The 19,553-nt window shown below is 36.4% G+C and overlaps 1 protein-coding gene across 3 annotated transcripts in view; it reads right to left on the minus strand.

The window, feature by feature from the left end:
* tpk1 (thiamin pyrophosphokinase 1) overlaps positions 1-19,553 on the minus strand; it is a 72,231-nt gene that overhangs the window by 8,579 nt on the left and 44,099 nt on the right. For all 3 annotated transcript variants that reach the window (XM_032551516.1, XM_032551515.1, XM_032551514.1), the window contains one exon: positions 14,324-14,432. In XM_032551516.1, coding sequence (XP_032407407.1) covers positions 14,324-14,432 — 109 coding nt within the window. The remainder of the gene's footprint in view (positions 1-14,323; positions 14,433-19,553) is intronic.

Genomic DNA, 19,553 nt, shown 5'->3' on the forward strand with positions numbered 1-19,553 from the left:
CCCCCAAAAAACATTAAGTTGTGTTTTATTCAAGAAATACAGAGCTGTATATCTCAATATATCAGCCTGTGGTTTCAAAGTGACGTTCTCATTTACTTCATCCACCTGACATTCTCCTTACATTTAAGGCCATTTATTGGCGCAGACATGGGCCATGATGAGCACTCGCAGTGTTAGCACCATCTGCTGTGCGACGATAGCTGCTTCCATTAAATGCCACCGGGTTTTAAAAGGGTGAGGTGACAAACCTTGTTCTGGCTTAAGTCGACCTTTAGATAAGAAAACTCATCTCTGCTGGCACTGCAGTGACAATCATGTGGGAGACAAGCTTCCAAACAGACATCAGAGTAAGTAATCCATATTTTAATAGTAAATGTTGATTGTGAGGGATAATTTATTATCTATGTTTATCTTGCTAAAAAAGGTTGCTTGGATTAATTAAGATGATATGCAATTCCATCTTGTGTATGTCGATGATTGCATGTGTGTACATAGTTTGTTGTAGCTATACATTTGGTCCAGGGTCTCTGCACTAGGTGTGTGTATTTGTGTGGACTTGTCTGCTTCCTCGCAAGTCTGAAGCTCCGCTGGGGGTGCTAGTGGCAGTTCACATCAGGGTGCTCTTCATTTCCCCCTCTACCCTAGTGTGTGATGTGCACAGTATCAGAAATCTACGGATCCATAAATAAAACCATAAAACAGCAGTTTTCCCTCCTGCTGCCGCACTCTGCCGCTACAGAATATATATGCTTCTCTCCCCCCTCCTCCCCAACTTTACCCCCTCCTCTAGGACCTTGGTGAGCGAGAGCAAAGGAGAAAAGAGAGGAAATGAGAGAAAAGACAGAGCATAAGAGGTGGAATGAAGGGAGTACAAGGGCAGTGAGATGAGGCAAGATTATGCAGGAAGGTGTAGAAGTGAAAGTGCAAAAAGTGTGGGGTAAGAAAAATGTAACACCAAAAGATAAAGAAGAATAGATAAACACCTTGTGACTGAGTCCCTGGAAGAAAGACACAAAAACGCTAGGCGAGAGTACAAGTAGAAAAACAAGGGTAAGGGGAAGAGATATGAAAAGAAAAGAAGGTCAAAGAGCATGTTTGCATCCAGAGCAACAGAAGGAAAAGGAGAGATGCTTCAGTGAAGATGTCTGCCTCTGGCAGGGACACTGGGTTAGACCTCACCGACTGAACCAACTTTGTCAGACATATCTGTTCAAGTACGAGATAAAGTACACTGCTTTGCCCTCTTTTGAAAACAGTATTTTACAGTATTTAGGAAGCTTCCAATGATGTATCACATTGTAGATAATGCTTCAGGCCTAATCTACATGGCTAAAGGCAAATCCTACCTCATATTCTACCTCTGAGATCACATCAAAATGTTTATCACCCAGAAATTTCACATACAAATATTTTGGGTTTGATTTTCCAATAAAAACACTGCATATTTATGGGGAGTTTGCAAACATTTCATATAAGAAAACTCCTTAAGCACCCATTCAACTAAACTCCCAGGAGCTTATTGTCAATATTTGTTCTTCATGTTTCCCACATTTTCTCTTCTCCTAAAGTCAACATGCCAGAGGGGGGAGGCTCTGTTATAAAAGTCAGATTCAGTTGCAGACAAAGAAGTGCATGAAGTGGAGAAGATGTTAGCAAATCTTGTTATCACAAATGTAACCTCATCCTTCCCAGAGAGTATTAATTAGACTAATGAGGCTATAACTGATTCTGCATGTCTAAATTGTCAAAGCAATGCATATGTTTGCACCCGGCGAGTCCCGCTGTTCAGACGGCAACTAAAAATACGGAATATGTAATAAAATCCTTATTAACACCCTGTCTCATTTGCATTCCAATGTGTTCTTTGAAGGCTTACGTTTCATAAACACCGCGTTCTTGTTAACAGCAAGGCCAAGCTTTCGTTTCTTGCCCAAAGTTTACTTTTAATTTAAATTTCTCCATGACTTTGGCTATCTGATAAAATTTGCAGTAGAAATCCATCTGGGTACACGTGTTTATTTTTGATCAGACTTGGCACCTGCCCGTGTTGCATCTGTGCATTTTCTGTGTCGCCAGTATTTGAACTTAGGAGTGTTTTTGGGAAATGCCTGGTTCCTTTAATCATAGTGCCTCTGTCGATGTGTATTTCGGATTCAGCATTTAGGTTCAACATCCGCATCTCTCAATCTTTTTATTTACAAAAGATTATCAAGGAATTCTATTATATTTAAACAATTTGTCAAATCCTAGGCAATAAGTCTGTCCGACTATCATACAAATCATGTGCCAGCACGATAATCATGTATCACCATGGCACAAACTTACTAATTTGTTGACTCCTGAGTTCTAAGTCTCTGATTAAAATCACAAATAAAATCACTGATGAATCTGAAAAATGTTAGCTTGCAGTGATATTTCGTACCAAATTTGGGATTCTTTCGAATTTCAAGTCTCAGAACTAATTAAAAAACTGATCTACAGGCAAGGTCTGGCATTTATGAGCATTCTGATACAGAAGTTTTAAGCAACCAGTGAGGAGGAGCTCCACCGTTTTATCTGCATATCAAATTGTATGGAAACCTGAGCCTCCTCAGACGTTCTCTCATCAGTCTCCTGACAGTTATTGTGTGCATGTCCAATTCATATGAGCGAGTACACAGACGGGTAATCTATCAGCATAGTGTTCCAAAAAAAAAAAAATAGGGCCGACATGCAAGGAAACACACACAGAAGAAAAATGAAATGTGCACGCACACAAACATGCACAGCCACGAATACCAAACTTAGAAATGTAAGAATTATATTCACACCCAGCCAAGAAGAGATATTTATTGCATGACAGCTATTCAAATTTGTTGTTTATTGTGATCCCCACTAAGCCAAAAACCTCATGACGAAGCAGGTTTAAAACACGCAAAAAAATTTATACACAAATGCCAAACCCAGGTTGTGTTGCTGCAGGATGAATGCTTTTTCAATATTAAGCTGTCAGATGGGAGAGGGCTGAGTCACATGGAATAACTAAAGAGGCTTTCCACACACAAGCAAAAACACACACACACACATAGCAAAGGATAATATTAAGTCAATCACAGATGAAAGCTCATCGTCTCACTGACCTTTGTAACCATAATCATCCCTATAAGGGCTTTGCTTTTAGCTTGCTGAAATGAAGTTTACCGTTGATTTAAAAGTCCTCCTAAATGCTCATTAAGAGGATCCAAGGTCAAAAGCCCTCGACCCTTATGTTAAACTTAAGGAGATATAAGAGAAGGATGCAGAAGTGTTAAACATACAATTTCATTTTCAAGTCAGAAAAAATCTGACTTTTTGCATACATATGAATACACCGATGCATGCCTTTTACTCTAACCAGGATTAGGCAGAAGGGCTTCATCAAGACCATGATCAAGACTGATCTAATATAATGTGTTTATTCCTCTTATTCTATGCCATCAGAACATGCACTGTTTGCGACCCTGAAGCTGTTGCAATGACTAACCGTTTATTTAGAATATTGGGAATATATGAAAGTATTTCAAGTGATCTTATTCCACTGGTTTAGAGCTCTGAAAGCTTTTGAAATGACCCATAATATACGCACACTTGTTTTTCTTGAGCACAGGTCTCAGGCCTAATCATCTACTTACAGGGAGAAAGATATGGATAAAAAAAAAATGGGTTAAAAAATAGTCTATTTTAAAAAATAGAGTTTATTTTTAATGCCATTTGATAAGAAGGGAGTCAGACTTTATGAGAAAATAATTCTCTCTGGAGAATTATATTATCTGGCTGGATTCCTCCCACATTTCCAAAAACACGTTTCAATATTTCCTCCAAACGTAACGTGGATTTAAGATAATTGACTTGATGTGTTTTAGTTATAAATAAGACATTCCAGTAGTTCCAAATGAACAAAGTTTTACTGACTGCCTGATGGCCACAACTTGAAGATGAACTTTTACTTTAAAACAAAACATACACATGCCATTAAACACACTGAAAATAGCTCTGTTGAAGACATTAGCAAATGCAAGAGCCAGCTGATTTAATGCACAAGCCATTTCCACGTTCTTCAAAGTAGATGGGTCTGTTTGGCTTAAGTGCATTTATAAATGGATGCATACAGCTTTAATTAATTTAACGAGCACAAAGAAAAGATTCAAGTTTCCAAGTAGCTTTCACTTTTTCAAATGAGGTAAGCTGAACTATTTTAAGAAAGCAGATACCAAGAAAACCATGGTTTTTAATAATAAAGCCACATTTCAGTATTGATATATTCAATAGCATTAGTTTACTATGCTCCAGTGTACTCAGTCTGTCTACTGAATGTACATATATTCAATATCATTAATTTACTATGCCCCAGAAAGCTTTGAATTCAATGTCTATAAAAACTTCTTACCACTTGGATATTTTTACACTTTTATTGCGTTTAGAAATAAATCAAGACCAACATCATTTGGCTTTTTTGAATATGTATACAGTTATTTTATGTTAAACATTTTTCTATAATTATCATTTTGTTGAAATGTGCTTTCACTTTGATATTACAGTATATTTTTCCTTGTCAAAACTCCAATTTTATTGATTATGATTGATTTGAAAAAAGCAATCAAAAGGGTAAAACATCCTAGAGGGTGAATAGTTTTTATAGGCACTGTAAAAGTGTAATGTGAAATTGTAGCATTCTGCCTTGTAAAACAAAAGGAGATTCTTTATTTCAGCCTCTAAGGCCTGATTTCTTCTTACTGATTTCACAAAGTGCAGTGAAACAGGGAGATGGTAAAAATGCAATTTCCTTTCTTACCTACTAACAACCTTTTAGGTTAGCACAAGCCATTAAAAACATCCTTTTGTATCTTTTTCCCACATCATGGTTTGGCTGTGACTCTCCAATAGAAAAGAAGGATAAAGTTTTGAGAGCTGAGGAGGTAATATAAGGTATGACTGTCTAAGAAATTAAGAGTAATGTAGTTACGTTATTTTGTAATTGGTAATTTATCATGTGCATGACCTCCTTATCTGTCCATCCCTGAATGCACTCTGTGTCTCCTGGAGAAAATTGCCAGTTAAATACACAACTAATTTGATTGTGCTTAAAAAGCACAGAAAATGGCAGGATGATATGAAATGAAATCATATACTGTCCCTAGCAGTATGCTAATACAGGTAAGAGTCAATTTCTTCAGGTCTACCTGCTAATATTTGAAAAGTTAAAGTAAAGCCATGATTAGATTATCTACTTTACAGTGTAAATATTTATCATACCAAGTTTTAAGCTGTATTTGCTCTGTGACTGTTTACGTGTAGGCCTGGAGGTCAAAAGATCTCAAGTAAAATTTATGCAAAGCACTATGGGATATAGAATAAAAGTGAAAAGGACATAAAAGTAAATGGCATACCCTTCCGATTAAAGGAACTTATTCCTACAAACCAGACAGCGCAAAGAGGGAACAGTTTTCTACACAGCTGTAACAACTAATGTGTTCAAAAATGTGCGCATACTTATGTACAAATATGCAAGCAGCTGTGTGAGATCTAATCATGTTAGTGGTTTCCAGTGGGAAACTTTTCTCCTATCATTGTTATAGAGATTTATGATATTCCACCATTTGAAATTACTGCCACAATGCCTTTATTGCGAAGTTCTGTAAAGCAAGGACAAAGCAGTGCCCTGCAGCGGAGAAACAAATCCAGACTAGGGGTTGCTTAATGCAAATAAATTGAGAGAACGCCAAGTATTACTCCAGGCAAAGCCTTCTGCCCAGCAAGATCTTGGTCTGCGTTTCTTTGCCCTGGAATGATTAAATATTTTTAGCAGTCGTGGGTATCAGCAACCCAGGTCGAGCTTAGTGAAGGATATAAAAGGTGGCTTTGGTCTGAGTCTGTCATGGTTATGCAATATATTTTTCAGCTTGAGGAAATACGAGCAAAATATTGCAAAACTTAGAGCAATGGAAATTCCTTTCACAACACTTCTCAAGATGGAAGAGATAAACTAATCAAATAATTATTTAAATAGATTTTTAAAAGATCTGACATGTTTCCTTATACTTCACAATCTGGACTCAAACTGTATTTTATTCAATTTTGTAAGAATGTCAAGGAATATTTCATGTTATCAGAAATGCAATTGCAGATATGAAAAAAAAGAATGGTTTAGGAGTCATTACTTTGTTTTGTCAGTCAGTGATAAAATAACAAGTACTAGAAAACTAACCGACCCCCATAATTTTATCTTATACATTTATTTCTATTTGCCTGTAATTCCCTGGGCTATGGCAGTAATGGACTGCACTTACCTTTGCATATACAATTAGGCCTGTGATCGAATTCTGTGGATAAGTGCACCAGACCTGAAAAGCTGTACCTTTTAAAGGCTTCACGCTTTTTACACTTTTAACCTCCCATGAGAACTAAGCAATTCTGGTGCATATATGATCAAGCAAAACCCAGATCTATTTACAACAAAAGAAACATTTGAAGTCTTGCCTAAACTGTGTTTGTTTTTTTGGGGTTTTTTTTAACATCAAGGGTCCTGGCACACTTAATGTCTGGCATCTTCATTATGAATCAACACAGTAAATCTTCAGAACAGAATTATGCACAAATAGAAAAACACACAAAACCAAAAACATAACATGCAAACAAAGAAGAAGAAAAAAAATCCCAGTGTGCACCTTTCACAGATGGCTGTTGTATTTTGTCCAGGGAAGGAACAGATGCAGTGCTTGACATTTAGAATGAGGACAATTTTAATAAAAAGGCAAAAAACAGGACCTCTGTTAAAAATGTACAAGACTAAACAACAGTTGCCAGCTAAAGAGCAAAGACATTTAAAGACTCGCTCTAAATTCGCAACAGAAACATAGAGGAAAGTACTGCAACATAGAAAAAGAAGGAGATGAAGAAATCTTGAGCGAAAGAGTGGCAAGTGCCTTACTTTCCTACCTCCAGGTTTACCTAATTAGATAAGGCCTGGAGAGAGCTCCAAACCATAGCAGATGGGGCAAAGCCAGAAACAGAATCCCTGAAGTGTGTCAAGGTAGATGTCACAGGCCACAGAAAAACTGCTGCCAAAGAGAAACCAGGGCAGGGAAAGTAAAGCACTTAAATACTCCTGTACTTGGCCAAAAATATTGGAGTTTAGGACCTAGATTACTACAAATATGACCTTCTTGCAGTATGATTTGAGGAAACATAGTCCTCTCTTGACACGTAGGAGCTTGTGTGAATGAGCTTTATTAGGTTGGACTTCATATAATTCAAAAGGTTAGACTAACCACTCAAATTGTTGGTGTAAATTATGAAAGATTTCATTTCATAATGAGTGAATGTGCAAACTTAAGATAATGTCTACTTCTCTATTATTAAAGAATCTGTAAATCTAAGGTTTGTCAACAGAAGACAGAAAGGGGATTTTTTTTCTTTCTTTTTTAGCAAACATAAAAGCATCTGCTGTGACAAAGCAGGGTGGAGGAACAAAATGAGCAAAGCTGTGCAAACCCATTCAACTGCAAAAAACACATTGCCTGAGGTATCTTCTGTAATCTGATATCAAATATTCGGAACAATGAAAACAGGCCTCAGAGAGGATGGCGGTTGAATGGAGGGAATCGGGAAAGTAGAACTTGAAGAAAAAGAAAAAGCATGAAATACCTTTGTTTAAATTGACTACATTACAGCTGAAATTGAAAGTGCCCGTGTGTGTGTGTGTGTGAACACATGCAAGCACCAGCTTGGAGCTCCAACACCCTTCCCAATAGTTTCCATAATCTGTCATTTCCTGCTGTGTTAGCACCCAGGAACATCAAATGAATGAGACGCCTGACAGGTCTCATTCTCTAACACCCATATGTCATCCTGTCACAACCTTTTTTTCCTCACCACGCTCTGTCTGCTTTGCCAAAATTCTTTTTTATCTCCTAACATTTCTTCTGACTCAGCCACTTCTAGCCTGTCACCTCTCTGTTTGTCCCGCTTACCACCACATCCTTCTCTCCAGTTCACCTCAGATCACTGTGGATGCTGCATTTTTATCAATGAAAATAGGCCAAGCATGTTTTTTTTTTGCTGAAGGAGATGTGGTAGCTTATCAGGCACTATACATAACATACACCACAGACTGGGATTCAAACCCAGGATGTTCTTACTGCAATGTAACAGTGCTACTAACTGCACCACCACAACACTTGATATATGAAAGATACTATACACTCGATACCATTTTCATTACTGCGGCAACATTTTCTGAAGGCACAGGGTTCTTTTTAGATAGAGCAAAAAAAAAAAAAAAAACTATGATTAATTACAATTGGACTATATTTTAATTTCCTTCATTAGGGCAAAACAAAAAGTAATGGAAAACTTCAGCTGAGAAAAAAAAGTACATTATTGAAGAGTCATTTCCCTGCTTGAGAAAACCGAATAATATCCTTTATGAAAGTGTGCACAATGATTCAGTCATGCAATTATATTTCTTGATCATAATCATTTATCTTTAGTTTGCCTATGTGTGCATCCATTTCTCTGCCAATTTGCTATTGATACAAATAAATGTTACTACTAAGGGACAAATAAAGTAGTATTCAAACTGAAATAATCTTTTTTTTGAGAGAGAGAGAAAGAGAGGGTAAGACATGCAGCAAAGGTCATTGGGCCAGGACTGGAACCCGGGATGGCTGCATCAAGGACTAAGGCCTCCATACATGGGTTGTGCTTTACCGCTGCGCCATCACCGAGGACAAAAATAAAAGCAGCAGCCCTGTACAGTTTCTACCTTTTGGTAATTTTGCACAATATTTTCTTTATAATTAACTACAGCAGCAAGGTAGGTTGCTATAGGCATTACTTTGACATCTTTAAACTTTTTGCTGTCAAACCAAGCAGAGGCGTGGCCAAAAGAACCAACCAATTTAAAGAAATTATTTCCAGATTTAAAAAACTGTCTTCTACAACGGGGTATTCAGTCGGACATTATTTTTATTGTAAATGGTAAAAGAGACAGTTTTTTTTCTTTAACTTTGTAGCTAAAAAGCATTATGGGGTATTGAAATCATCATAGATAAACCTAAAGTTTTAAGTATCTCACATTAAACATCGGAGGTTAAAATTAACAAGAAGTTTTTGCCATCCAAGGTTATTTTTCGAGCACGGTAGAGCAAACTGACGGAAAAAGGCTGACATGCTGCTTCACTGGATGTAAACCATTTTATTCAATGTAGTAGAAATGCATCCCTTGAATACTAATAAAGTATACATTAAAAATGCATGGCATCCAGCTAACAGACAATTTTTCTGTGTAAGTTTTAGGCTAGAAATAATATTTTGATACTAGTAAACAGGTAGGGCACAGTTAAAAAAAAAACTAAAGATATGACTTCAGCAGGAATACTTGACAATGGTTGGCAACAAGATGCAGTTTGCTGAGTGGAAGACAGACCAGCTGTAAACATGGCAGCATAATGGCTTTTATGCGATAAAGATAGCATGGAAAAGGTTTGGATGCTGCATGAGCACAGCAACCCTCCCTTATCTTTTTTCCGGAACACTCCTATATATTTCTCTTGTTTACAAAAAAAACATGGTTGGCTGTTTGCAAAGTCATGGGAAAAAAAGCAGCATCACCCATCACTGTTAAGGTAAAACGTCTTTGAAAGTGAAGCTGTCGGTATACATGAATCCACTAAAAATACTGAACTAACACCTTAAATTACAAAACAAAAGTCCAGCAGATCATGACATACAGGAATTTTAAGATCATGAGTTGTTGGTTAATATTACATCAGTATTAAACTGTTAAATCTTTTGACAAAATATACATGTTTTGTCTTTCAATTCAAATACTTTCCTTGAGGATATGGTAATCAGGGATGATGCAGACATGTCCTGTCTGGATCTCACAATTTAAATAATGTTCACTAGAAGTCATATTTGGAAATGTGACCCAGAGCTAGCACACAAATTCAACAACCCAATTCAAATATACATATAATTAAAAACTTTTTTATGAATATATGGACCAAACTATCAGCATATCATCTGATGAGCACACACACAGTGATTGCATTTACTGATAGTTTCCAGAGGGGGAATTTAGGATTAATGATGGGAAATTAATGTAACATGCAAAATGGTGAGTTTCTCAGCTGTCACAGTCCCTCCTAATGAGAGGAAAGAGCTGGTAGGAGTGTGAGAGAGGCAAAAAAAGAAGGGAACAACAGTAAACTAGTTGGCTGTAAAAACAGGAAACAAAAGTGTGAAAAGAGAGATGGGTGTGAATTATAGCAGAATGTGAGTGATAGCCTTGTTAACACGTACCAGATTCATGCCAACTGAGATGCATCTATCTCTCCAGCTGCATTTTACTACTATACACACTGAAGAATAATTACTAAAGTTACTACATCATAAAATTGTTATTTTTACTACGCTGCAGTCACATCATTATTCAGTAGCACATACCAATCCTTTGGTATTATTACCGCAATGCAGACATATCATTAGATAAAATTCTCTTGAGCCACTAGTGCAGAGGCTTCCTATCCTTCCTTTGTAATGGTAGAAATGATGGCTCCTTCTTTGTCTAGACTCCCTAATTACAAAGCAACATTCCAGAGAAAACATGTGAGACTAATGAGGCGAAAAATTACAGGTTTAAACACAGATTCTAATTCACTGCATGTTTTCGTTAACTTCCAAAATGTTCAGAACTAAATTTGCAATTGGTCAGTTCAGCATGTTATGAAACATTAACTTTTGTTTTTAGGTTGGTAGTAACAATAACATGATTAATTGTAGTTCGGTAAAAAAATCAACAAGTATTAATCAGACTTCTTTGTTTTTCTTTTATTTTATATGTTTGTGCTTTTTGGATTATTCCTTATAATCCATCCATGGATCCATCAAGCCATCAATCATCAAGCAAGCAGGGAAGCTAGAAGTCATAATCCTCTTAAAGTAAAGACACCCTGTATCTTCCAAACACTATGCTACTTAAAAATATAATTTTAATTTATTGCTACTAATAAATCTGTAAAACACTGATGTGTCATCATTCCTTTTACAAACAATTAAATGTTTTGTGAAGTTCATGTTTTCTGATTGATGGCAATAGTGTTAAGTGTATAAGACCAAATGTGAAAAATAAGCCTGTTGAATCAAAGAGCAAAAAATTGCTTCTTTTTTTTTTTATGACTGATGCTTGTCAAACATTTATGGTGCGTCATCTCGGCTTTGCTTCAAGAATGTATTGTTACATTCACTCGAAGTTATGCTCATTATTTTAGCAAAGTAACTGTGACACACGTTGAGCATAATGAGCATGCTACTTTAAGGAACAATTTGACTAACAGACCAGGGACATTTTTTACCCATAAGTTATTTCCTAAAACTGGGCCATCTATGACAAAACACAGAGTTTGCATCTCGTCCCACTGCATCGATGTTGACCAACATCCCGTGCCGCAAATCACTGTATGAGAGAAACTCTGGTTGTGAAAATAAATGTTTTTTGGTTTTTTTTAGCCAACACCTACATAACCCTTGAAATATTGTCAATTACACTTTGTAATTTAGATCAATTCAAAGACACTGCAATGAATTCCAAAGTTGTTTGTAACTGAAAGGGGTCATTTCCAGAGGTAAATTTGTGCCCTAATAATCTGTTTTTACTTGGTAAATGCTGAGGAAATGGAGTGAGGCTAAAGAGGAGTCTCAGATAACAGGTCTGGCTCCTGAAATAGGTACCTGCAGTTGAAACATGTCTCTTAAAAGCCATTATTACAATCTAGGGATGGGCGGTATGATATTAGATTGTGAATGAACTGAATGTGTTGATGGTATGCCAAAGCAAAAAGACTTTGTGGTAAGAAATATTCTTTTATACCGATTGAACACACTTTACCTAAGAAATGTTGCTGTTGTCTATCATTTTAAATAAAAATATTTTTTTCAGTTAGTAAAACAGTCAGAAACCAAATGAATTAATATCTTGAAATATGTTAATAGAAACAAATATATACATATACATATGGCCTTATATGCTTATCCTTAAAAAGCTATGTTTATACATAAGGTCACCGTCATAAAATTGTGATTTCCCTTTACTGACATTTTTTCAGATGACTGAACTCTTGGTTTGTTTTTTCTAAAAATGCATGTCAAATCTGATTCCTGTAACACAACGAGGGGTGGACTGCAGGTGTTAAGTTCACATGTAATTAAAAGTGAATTTACCACAAAGGTACAGTGCAAGACTACATGATTTGGTAAAGTAATGACTTGTCTTAGCATGAGAACTCATTAGGGTTCTGCTGTTTTTTGGTAATTGCATTCACATCAGAAGATAAAAAAAAAATGCAAGTTAAGTGTGGACAGGGTGTTGGGATTTTAATATACCTGATTGATAGAGTACACTGATAGAAATCCAGGTGAGCAGAACTGGTTTAGCTAATTGCCACTTAGTTAATTAGCTTCAACCGGTTTACTCACCGCCATTATACATATTTTGTTACGTTTTTTTCTACATAAACGTGGTTTATGTTTTAGTAATATTCATATGTTTTAAATATTGCTTTTTGGGAGAGTAATTCCCAGAGAACTATAGCTGATTACTCCTGTCATAACTTTCACTGTATGATCCATATGTGGAGCTAGCAGTAGTTCCGAACTCCTGGCAAATATTCTCCAGAATATGAATTGTATTATCCTACATCCTGGAGCAGCTGGCAGTGGTCTTTCTGTGGCCTTTATATCATACAGGGCTAATTAACAAAATCCCCAAATCTCACTCACCCACCTAATAACCCTGCTAGTTTCTGGCCACTGGTTTTGAAAAGTTTCTATGACACTTAACTATTAGTACTCTGAATGTACATATACTTGTATGTTCTACTTAATTACAGAAAAAAATTTAATTATAGGTAAACAAGAAGAAAAATGTGATAGAATTAACCAAAGCCAAGGTTATTCCAACTTCTCTTGGGCATTTTCCTACAGTGAAATAAACTGAAGTGAAATGCTTGCAGAATAAATGCCAATTAACACATGTCATCGCATCTATATGAACTGATGTCAAATGTAATGTTCACTTTCAACAAAATCTACCCTAAAATGAAGAAATAAATCTTTTTTCGAGAAGCAAGGTTGCAGGAGTTAATATTTACACTTTTCTTCACGGAGAAGTTTCAAACAAGTGTGGGTCACTCAAAAATGGAACGGCTCACAGGTGAGAAGCTGCATTTAATTCGCAGCACAGAAAAAAAACAAAACAAAAAAAAAACATACTGCTGTCAAAACAAACACACAATCCAGAGTGGTGCAATCAGCCTACTGTACATACACAAGTCAAAATTGAAGAGAAAAATATGTCCTAAATTTTAGTTTAATATTCTGGTCATTCCCTCAAACCCCAGAAGGAAATCATTACTTCTAGCCTTCTAAATATGCATGTGGTTAATTATGCATCTTGTTACCACTGGCTAATCTGCATAAGACTCTCATGTATTAAGTCCCTCTCATTACCATTCAGAAGGCCATCTCACAGGTGTGCCAAGTAAGTGCACTGTACAACATATTGTAGTACAAAAAAAAAAACAGATAAAAAAACAAACGCACACCAACAAGTAGTCGATAAACAAGGCGGGAAGTGCAAGCACATATGAATATTCAAACGTGTACAACGACACGATCAAACAAGCAGACGTGTGCTCGCTCAAGCGTACAGGCTCCTAAAAATGTACACGTGCACATACAGGCGGGAGCAGCGGACACCCACCAAGAAGCAGACACATTATGCAACCCTGGTGACAGAAGGTCCAGGTTCCCTTGAATGGGTGGCAGTTCAGCCTGTGCCAACTCATTAAGAGCACAGCTGGCCATGTGGGTTGGAGTGGAGTAAAGCCACAGGGGTCCTCAGATGAGCTTCCAGTAGATTTTCACACAATTGTCAAGAAGACAAAAAGCTCTTTGAGGCACATTGTGTATCATTTGCAAATGAAACTTGTTCAAAACTGCAGAATCACTTGACTGAGGCAAATTAAGCACCTGTAAATCATTGCATCTCTTTTGCTTGTAGGAATGCATCCAGTGTTAATGGAAAAAAATCAAGCCTGGATCTTATATGTACTTTGTGAAACAAGCGTTAAAGTCTTCAAGCCTCTAGAAGATATAAAGATTATTTTCCTTCACTACAAACATCAAACACTCGAGTTTATCCCATGCTGCTACACTGGCTTACTGTATGTAAACTGAAGCTGCGAAATGCTGATGTAAAGCAAGCAGGAGCGTAATAACAGCTTGTAAACAGGAAGGGACTCACCCAGGTTCCATTTGAGTCCTGTGGTGACTGTTTGGCAGGGTCCACCTACAGGAATGAGGCTGCACCACTCTCCCTCCAGGCTGGTGTTTACCCCGAGTCTGTGGTTGCCCTGCAAACACATTGCATGAATGATGTGAATCGGTATGCACACGGATACTGTACATGAATGCAATGAAAATGTGGAGCAGGACTCCTTAAATCTCCTTATTCCTGACTCAGCTTCTACACTCACTCGCCAAGGGTCATTAAAATAAATGATTGCTCTTGTCAAAACTGTAGACCTTGTTTTACTTCTCAAAGTTTAAACTGATCTTGACATATTGAATTAGTTTTTGAGTCACAAATCATCTTATAGATAGCTTTGACTACATTTTCTAGCAGCTTTAATCTGACATTTCACAGTAAGTAAACCAGTATAGTTTATTCAATAAATTGTTGCCAGTGTCCATATGGTATTGTACGATTGTATGAACATTAAAAGGAGGCCTATTTTTGAGGGATATTGCTCATGAAATGCTTTGTGTAGAAAAAAAAGCATTTGCAATATTTCTAAATGCCACTCTCCTCTTCAAGAAACTGGGTTTGGGAGACCAAAATAAAGATAATCAGACAATATACGTAGGTGGAAGGAAGTGTCCAACTTCTAGGGCAAGATATTTATGTTCCTGTGAAGGATATGGCTTGAATAAAGCCATATGCCATAATATAGAAAAGTCAAAAACATAGTTCCTCCTATTCACAAAGTGTGACACTACAGAATTTGCCATTTATTGATATCCTGTTGCTATGCTGCTGAATGAAACAAAAAAAAAAGGATGGACATAAAGTGCTTTGTAAAGGTATCCATACATTTTTTGAAGAGTGATAGTGCACTCTACAAAACTAGCTTTCATGGGAAAGTCGCAAGAAGAAATGCATTGTATGGATATAATTACAATAAGTGAAAATTCCAGTTTGGAAGCTGGTACATAAAGATTAAAGATGTAAATATAGGTAAAGCCTAAGTTGATTCTATTGATATGTGGTTGAATCCAAATGCATTCTAATGCTGCAGAATATATCATAAATGCATTATTATCACAATATTAATGTGCACCATAATAGTTTTGAAAAGGTTTGGTTGTACTGTAGCACTTCATGACTCTTATAATTACATTGTTGTGAATTCAAACTTATCAAGCTAGAGCCATTCAGCCTGCTAGATGGAGCCTCACTGCAATAGATACCCAAAGCTGACATGGATGACATCACTGAAGGTACTGAATGTCAAAGACAGTCTGAGTGGAATTAGAGTAATGAAGATTTACTGAAACTAACAACCTCATTACAATATTTAACAATAACACCAAAGCTTTTCTACTACTGTGCGGCCATTTTACAATCCACATTTTTTGTAGTTGTATTTGTGAAACAAAAATGAGAAGCCATGTATTATTTTTGTTGAGTTTAAAAGTTCCACACTACCTTGTGTTGGTTATCACATGGAATTCCAATGTAACATGTCACAGTTGTAATGAGAAAAGAAATTAAGAGGCATGGAATAATTTTGCAAGCTGTTGTTTCTTGAGTATGGAATGCTTTTGATGCTACATTTTAAAACAAAGTACTTATAGCAACATCTGTCATCTAAAACTATAAAAGTGCCATAGATGAACACAACCGGGGGGAACACATTAACCAACTTAAAAGTGTATGTTTAAAATAGTGTTTTCATAGCTTAGCAACCTGATACTGCAGCGCCAGCGGGAAGGAATGATGGCAAATTTTTAGGCTTTGGAGCTTTTGGTGTTCAGAAACAAACCTGTGGTTATTTTCTAAGCATAAGCAAAGGTTATGTGTGTTACAGTGACAGAAAGGGCATACATGAAGAACAGGCATAAAAGGCAAAAATGTATTTCTCCAACTACAGATATGCCCTATTCCATATAAAGAGGTGGTTTTTCTTTGGTAAAATAAATTCCCCAAAACATTAAAACCAAAACTGAATGACATGTTGCCAGTAATAGAAAAGGGTAGATAAAATACTTTTGATTTTAAAATGGAATAATAAAAATAAAAAGAATCCATAACTATTTTTGAGGATAACATCTTAAACAGTACATAAATATGCAGTTGACACACAATTGCTTTTCTGACAAGAAAAGACTAAGATGCACCAGTTAATTAGCCTGAGATTGGAATCAACCAATTTTGCCTTGATTTGCTCTGATCGGTGATTGGCAGGTCAAATACTGAAAAGGTCTTTTTTTCTGCAAAACAACTTTCATTTTCAGCCTTTAAATAGATATAGTTTAATGGATTTTTATTTAGTTAAGTATTTGGGTCAGGGAGGTATGCTTTGATGGATAAATTAAAATAACATTTTAATTCCTTCATTTTCAGTCAAAGTCAAAGCTTCTGCCGCACATTTTTTCTCTTCCTCACATTACAGTCCCAAGAAAAGAAAATGAACATTTTCTGTTAATTAAACAACTGCATTTCTTCAAGAGCAAGGTTTACCTTAAAGCTGATACCACTGTATCTTTACTAAAATGAGGACCACGTTAACTGGAATGCAGAAATATAATGGACAACTTTTGCAACAACAATGTCTCATAGGTGCCCCATTTTGAATAGTTCAATTGCTAAATTCTGTTGTGTAAATAAGCAAATACTGAAGATATTATAAGGGCAACAGGTTTAATATCAGTTTAATGGAAGTCACATGGGGATTAATGTAACCACAATGTTATAATTTCTAATTTAACAAAGAAATAACTTTTATCATGCAACTACCAACAGTAATTTGGCAAATTAATTACCATGATAGTTATGAATTACATTAGACATACGTTGAACAACGAGGCAGAAGAGCGACAGATACTGTTGTGAAATGTCCTTTCTGTGCAGATGGTCTGACACACACATGCACACCCCTACACATTGGCAGAACTTGTCATCCTGGCTCACTTCCGTATTTATTTATGCTTTTTATTTAAATGCTAAGTCTTTCCTTAGTTTACACCAGCAGAGAGGCTTGGATGATTTAACACTGCTCGAGTATCACATTTCATCTTTTACATCAGCCGCCTCACTGACAGTCTTACTCCTTCAAAGAGCAGCAAGTAAATAAGGTTGTAGTTTAAAGCTTGAGCCAGTATGCTGGACTAAATTACAGAAGAGATCGGACAGACGCATCGTTGCACATTGTGTGTCCCACAACACAGAGCAGGGCCCCCAGAGCCTCTACAGAGGGTGGCTTACATCTCAGAGTAAATATCACTCTGGTTAACCGAGACTCAATAAAGCATATCACCAGAGAAAAGCAAACCTAGCTCAGCGCACCTTCTGTCCTTACGTTATTTATTTATGAGACTCGAATTAAGCAAATTTAGCACTACCTTGAGACTGAGACTGATTAAAACATCCTCCTGTTCTGGAGAGGCTCAGAAATAAAAGTCTCTCGACCCATAATTTAATAGAAGATATGATAATTTTGCAGTGCTCTGAGACTACGATTGAAAACACACGACTTCTGCATATTTCCTGGTGGCATAATTATACTAAGAAACCTTATTTGGGAATCAAATAAAATAAGACAAACAGGTGCAACCTTGATTAAATTTGAGCTTATTTGTGGTTCACAGATTCAGAGATTTCATCAAAAATAATGAAACATACTGAATTTACTGAATAAAACATGAGGGATTAAGGGAAGGATTTCACCTTTTTATTGAGGGTTTAACATTTATAGAGTATTTTCTTGTGGTGTTTTAATAGATGATCATGGTGCTACTGACTATTCGATTTCTAAATTAACCACATTTGGGGAAATTTTATTGTATCAAATAAGACTTGACAGTAAACACTTCAAATACATATGTAACAAACAGTGGTGGACTTTTAGAAGGTTGAGCTCACCTTCATGTACAGGAATGTGAGGCACTGACGAATTGGATCTGCGTTGACAAACGAGTTTAATTTACCCTCGCTGAAGTTAAGATTAATTGGAGGTGTTGAGGTATGAAGCAGCAAATGACAACACGCCTTTAGAATAACGACAAGAAGTATGACGAGAAAGCAGAAGAGCGGGGTTTGCTTTTGTCATCAGAAGGCATCACAGTTAGTTGTTTGTCCCAAAGACTTCAGAAAGGAGCAACTCAGCAGAGAGGTTGAGTGGCTGTGGGTTCAATGCATGTTCTAAAAGGCAGGTGTTAAGCCCACTTGTAAACTCAATCATCGGCGGAGCGTGAGAAAGTGGCTGGCACAGAAAAAAAGGAGAAAAGAATAATTTGAGTGGCATCAGGAGAGACTCCAGCTCTTACTTTCACAACAGCAAATTGGGACATTATACAAGCAGAGCAGTGTGTAGATGAGTGAGAAAGTGGGGGTGTGCATGTGTGTTTTTGCTCTTGAAGTGATTACTTGACAAAAAAAAACAAAGCTTTCAACTCTCTAATCAAGGTAGAAGCAGAGCAAAGAAAAACATTTTTGAGGGAGAATAGAAAATAGGGAGAGCGCCTGGGAGATGGATGATTTGGAAGTTGTTAAGGGGCAGTGTTAGCCTAGTTTGAAGAAAATAGGTTCTGAGCTTTCTTATGTACGCAGTGATTGTATGCATCTTATAGGGAACATATAGTTATAATAACACCATGATAAAAGTTCAGGTCTTTGGAGGCTGTCATTACATGAATATGAGACTTTCTTCCACAGAATGGATCTGTTGCTTTACTTTTGCTGCAACTAGGTGTTGGCTGGTTTAGGAATCTATTTTCCATACAAGTTGAAGGCAAAAAAAGATAATTTCTTTGCTTTAAAATATGGTAACAACAATTATTATTTTATCTGCTAAAGCAACACAAAATAATTGTTGGTACAGTTGTAATAAAGTTAACTTTAGTCATATATATATTTATTTATTCCTATTTTGAAAGACTGATCTAAGCAAAAATATAGAATAAATACTTGCTAAATTTATTAGTAGTTTCCAATTAGTAGTTTCTTATTGCCATTTTCTGTTCTTCTCCTTATAGTGAAACACTGGGATGTTAACAATTTAATATTAACTGATTCATTTTGATCATTGCAGGTTTTAAAATGTAGTTTTCCAAAGACTAACCATCAATTTTTTGTTAGTAGCTTGGTATTGATGTGAAGCCAGGTTTGAAGATTACACTAGAAAGACGATCAGAGGAAATGATAATTAGAATGAATGACCAGTGGATTATTTGGCAAAAAAACAGGAGATAAC

The sequence above is a fragment of the Xiphophorus hellerii genome, chromosome 21, assembly GCF_003331165.1.
Source record: "Xiphophorus hellerii strain 12219 chromosome 21, Xiphophorus_hellerii-4.1, whole genome shotgun sequence".
Lineage (NCBI taxonomy): Eukaryota > Metazoa > Chordata > Actinopteri > Cyprinodontiformes > Poeciliidae > Xiphophorus > Xiphophorus hellerii.